Source organism: Trichechus manatus, unplaced genomic scaffold (genome assembly GCF_000243295.1).
Source record: "Trichechus manatus latirostris isolate Lorelei unplaced genomic scaffold, TriManLat1.0 scaffold00310, whole genome shotgun sequence".
NCBI classification, from domain to species: domain Eukaryota; kingdom Metazoa; phylum Chordata; class Mammalia; order Sirenia; family Trichechidae; genus Trichechus; species Trichechus manatus.
In genome coordinates, this window is record NW_004444246.1 from 227329 (window position 1) to 232318 (window position 4990).

General features: G+C 41.6%; 1 protein-coding gene across 1 annotated transcript in view; it reads right to left on the reverse strand.

Moving 5' to 3' along the window:
* Positions 1 to 2298: 2298 nt before the first annotated feature.
* The window catches only part of GABRB1 (gamma-aminobutyric acid type A receptor subunit beta1), a 531853-nt gene continuing 529161 nt past the window's right edge, over positions 2299 to 4990 (reverse strand). The window contains exon 9 of the mRNA XM_004390619.2: positions 2299 to 4595. Coding sequence (XP_004390676.1) covers positions 4251 to 4595 — 345 coding nt within the window. The 3' untranslated portion in view covers positions 2299 to 4250. The remainder of the gene's footprint in view (positions 4596 to 4990) is intronic.

Here is a 4990-nt window from a genome sequence, read left to right on the forward strand (position 1 = left end):
TCTGCTGGTGTGCTGTTCCCGAGCCCCACAAGCTTGCAGCCTTCTTGGCAGCTGCCGTCTCTATCAGTGGGGTAGGGACATGAGGCAGTGATCACAGACACCTGGCTATGGCTTGCAGCAGAGTTACACAACTGCACACACAAAATGGCAGAGAAAGAGCAAGAGCTAAAAGGATTCTGGTTTGGGCCCAAATTACTAGTCATTTCACTTCATGAATAAAAGCAAGCGCCTTACAAGCTTACATTATTTACAGTGCTCAGATTTTTCAAACATCCGTCCAAAGCTGAGGACCACCACGCAACAGGGAACAGTTCAATGAACTATGTACAGAATTTACAAGGAAGTTTACATAATATTCTACATTCCATTAACAAGTTTGCCTTCGTGTTTACTGTTTGCTTTCAGGAAACTCAGGTATTTTTGTTTGTTTTTCTTTCCTCCTCATCCCAGTAACTGCCGATTGAACCAATGTGAGCAAATGCTTGCACATTTCTTTTTCCTCCATCCTGGGATATAAGATTACATTTTGTTTAGGGGAAAAAAAATGGCGGCACAACACCTTTGGTGAGATACTAATCAAATAGTCCATATAAGAAATCTTGGAGATAGCTTCCTTTTAGCATTATAAATATATCTTTTTGTTTTAACTTGGCACATTTTAATTGAGGTCCTCCTTAAATGAATATTTATAAAATAGTCATTGATTTTAGAAAGATGGAATTTAATCACATCTCTATGTATTATACATAATATTTGTTTGAGGAAATCCTATCCTTGGACCCATAAACCAAAGTTTATTCTCTGCACCACATTTTTCTCTTTGAGATTTCAAAATCCTTCATTGATTGTAATGCACAATAAAGACAGTATGCATGAAAACACATATCATTCAGTCAGTAGAATTACCAACCAGTCTGCTGTTTCTGTTTGGCAACGTAGAGGGCAGAGGCAATGATCCTGGATAATTCAAGCCCAAAATATGTCTACACCTGGGTCTTTGCCTCACAAAGCTGGTAAGGGTAATGCACATGTCACCCCTGATATTTTAAGCCAGAGAACATGAATGGGAGGAATGAGTGTGTATTCTTCATTGTGAAGTGAAAGATGGGATTTTTGCTGGCTCTATACAGGGTTTAGACAAGATTTATGAACTGTGAACATGAGGTTGATTCCCTGTACATGACTGTGGTATCAGAGAGTGAATCCTTGCAATTTTCAGCCTCTGCTGCCAATTAAGTAATGAAGCAGATTATGGCTATTTTCATGGTAAAAACAACCTGAAAAATAATTAAACAGTAACTCCTCTATAATGTAAGGATCTGAATATTTCAGGAATGGGGAGAAGTTTGAGGGCACTTAGGAATGTCTAACCACTTACATGTTTTCTGTAGATTTGGGCAAGACAAGGGAGAAAGGCAGAGGAGAAGGAAAGATTTTCTTTTCCATGCACTGTTTAGCCTGGAAGGGGAGTAGATGAGGGTCAAGCAGGGGAGGGTTTGGCCAGGACGTGCCCAGAAAGAAGGACGGGGAGACAGAGGTCATTAACCAGAAAGCTGGCAGTTTCTCTGTTCTTTTGGCTGCCTTTGCCTCTAAAATCAGAACCATGTAACAGGATTTTAAAAATGGTGGCTCTGACCCCTCTATTGTCCAGGAGGAGACATAGTGATCCCATTTTGTGCCTGATGGATAGATTCAGGAGCGCGAAGGTTACAAAGGTTAAGGTGTAGGAATCAAGAAGTTCTTTTCTTCTCAAAGATGTTTACCTCTAAAAGTACAATCATCAAATTCTATAGACTCCTTAAGGCAAGATAAAAAAGTAATAAAAATAGAAATGGTGTTAGTCTTTTCTAAGGAGAATGATCCAAACAAAGAAATCAAGAGAAATTGTTTTGTTAAGGAACACAGAGATTACAGACAACTACCTTTCTGATTTAGCTTTTCACCCTTAAAAGCTTTCAGAAGTGCTTTGACATCAGAATGATTCATTTTTGTTAGGAATCAGCACAAAGTCTTTCTTTCAACATTTAAAATAAATGGCTGCACAGTGGTTCCTGGTTGATCACTTGGAATATGAACCTTATGATCACTGGTATGACCACATTCTCTTCTAATTGGGCATTTTGTAATTTATGATTACCTATAGCGAGGCAGCTCACCCTGCCAAGGGACTGAGCAAAGTTTCAAGATGGATCACTTGGTCCCCAGAAGCTGGGGATTTCCTCGACCAGGGAACTCTGATAATCGAAAAGAAAACCTAAATGAAAATTTGGTCCCCATGCCCCACTAGTTTCTCATGATACCATTTTTTTCCAAGTAAAGCAGAGGTTTGATATTCTTACTAAATGCATGTTCTCTTCAACCATAATCATTCATTTATTTTGAGGTGGAGTTCCCTTTTCCTCTCACTATCTAAAAGAGTATTCATAACTCTCTCCCCTTGGGCTTATCAGTGGGAATTTAGCCTTATCTTTACAATTAAGACCATAATTTCCAGCAGCTGATACTACTACAAACACGGCCCTCATCACAGCCTTCGGGAGAAAGCCAGATCATCAGACAAGGCAACCATCCTCATCATTACCTCAATCCTTATTTCACATCCATGGATCAGGCCCCATCACTGGTTAGTCTCCTTAGGATTTCACTCAGCCTTGCAAATGATCACACAGACTTCATAGATTTGTTGTTTGCTGCTGTTAAGTCAAAATAATAATAATGTTTTAATGACATACAAGGGGACAAATTCCAACTATAGTTGGTTGACTTGTTTAGAATTGTGTTGGTGGGCTACTGAGGGATGTCCTTTCTATGAGAACCAAGCCTAGCAGTAATACAGGAGCAGAGATAAGGCAGAGCAATAATGAAATTGATTAATGGTATAGACAGGGCTTCCACTTTAGGGGGTGGTGTCAGTGTTTGAAGGCCCAGTGCTTTTGTCGTTGTTGTTGTTATCTGTGATTTTGCTATTCTGAAGGTTTTCTTTAAAATGTAAATCTACCCACAGAGGAGAATGACACCAAAATGAGTGTCCATGCATTTCCTGAAGCATTCATTTCTGTTTCCCATTTTGGAATGCAGAGCACAGAGAGCAGAGCCATCAAGTGCTACCTAAGGCCTGTTTGAGTAGCCTGTCACCATTAGATACTGCTCCCTGGAAGGCTAAGAAATATATACTATTTGATTTAAGATTTGGCAGTTCAGGTAACTGCCCAGGCACCCTTTTCACAGCACATAAATCTTGCCTTCCTTGTGGAAAGGGCAATGCTTTTCTCAAGCAGAAATTGCCCACCATTACCTCTCGCTGGCCCCTTCTCTCACTCTCTCTGGAGTACGAATGTGAAATGTGGTGGCATGGCTTCATGGCAGAGCATCAGGTGATTCCAGGATAATGAAATGAATTCAGGGCTGCTCAGTTGAAATGGTCAGTTAGAAAAGTGTTCATTGCCCCCACAAACTCCTCATTTTCAAGGAAAAAAAAAGTTCTCAATGGCTACCAGGTTGGATTCTAATGCTAATTTAAATTTTGCCTGAAAATCTGAAAGAGAAGTATTTCAGAATATCCAGCTAAAAGTTGAGGTGAAGATGGCCAGCTCGTTTTGCCTAGTCTTGATTTGTGCTTGCCAATCCCTCCCTCCTCTCCCCAGGGAGCCAAGGACCCCTCTACAAGGGACTTGGGGGAAAGTAAGGGTGAAGAGGAGTCTTCCTTCCTCTTCTAGGTTCCTTTATGTTTTCTCCTCTTCCTGGAAATCTGTAACTTGTCAATGGCTTTGTTTTTCTTCTGAGATCCTGGAAATTGTGTTTTTGTTTTTGTTTTTGTTTTTGGCAGCATGAGATTGTTACAGTTTACCAGGAAGCAGTGCAGGCAGAGAGCTAGGTCCTCTTTTCATATCCATTTAAAAAATAAATCAGTCAAATCCAGGGAGACTAGGAAAGATTGCTAAAGATCTACCTGTCTAACTTCTGTCTTCGTGTTTGTTAGTTTGTCTTTGTAAACATGGCAATTAATAGAGCTCTTATAGAGCTGATAACCTGGACCACAGTAGACTGGAAAAAAATAGAGTTTTTTTGTTTTTTTCTCCTTTTTTGAAGTAAACATGGTGCAGTAATAAAATTGATATGCAAGACCTAAAACCAATTGGATGGCTGAATCTCCTACCTCAAAAAACACAGCAGTATCACTGCTGCGGACCTGTGGGGTTAAAAAACAAGAGAAGAGGAAAGTGGTCTAAATTGAGCCACGAGGACAGACCTTAGTGCACATAGTAAAGCCAATAAACAACGTTAAAAAGAGAAAAGGTGATGGGGAAAAACATCCGGGACCACTTGTCTATGGAGTTCACATCAGTCAAGTCGGGGATTTTGACTTTGAGCTGCGAGACGCGCCTGCGGATGCGGCCCTTGCTGTGCACGCCGTGCCGGTCCAGGGCGCGCCCGTATGCCTCGCGGCTGCTCAGGGGCTTCCGGTACTGGATGCTGGCGCTGTCGTACGAGTACATGGTGGCCTTGGGGTCGCTCACGCTGGTGAGGACTTCCGAGCCGGTCGTCTCATTCCTGATTTCCAAGGTGCTGAGAAGAATGTTGCCGTGGGCGTCGACCTGACGGCAGAAAGGATATGCTCATACACAACTGCCAGGGCGCTTCGCTTGTTTTAGTTAGCCTGTTACTGATAACACTGCATCTAAACCCTGTTGTCGTCGAGTCGATTCCGACCCATAGGGCTCACTAACATTGTCTCGCTAGCCATCTGGCTCTATGTGCCTCCTGAACATGGAGATTACCTCCCTTGTCTCTCTCTCTCTCACTCTCTCTACTTACCTACGTACTGCCTACCTATATACCTATAGATCAACTATCTAAGTCTACTCACAAAAGACCAAAACTCCAGTATGTGTGTGTGTATGTTTACTGGTGTTTCTATATATTTATCAGTATCTATCTATCCATCTCTATATCCATCCATCCATCCATCCATCCATCCATCCATCCATCC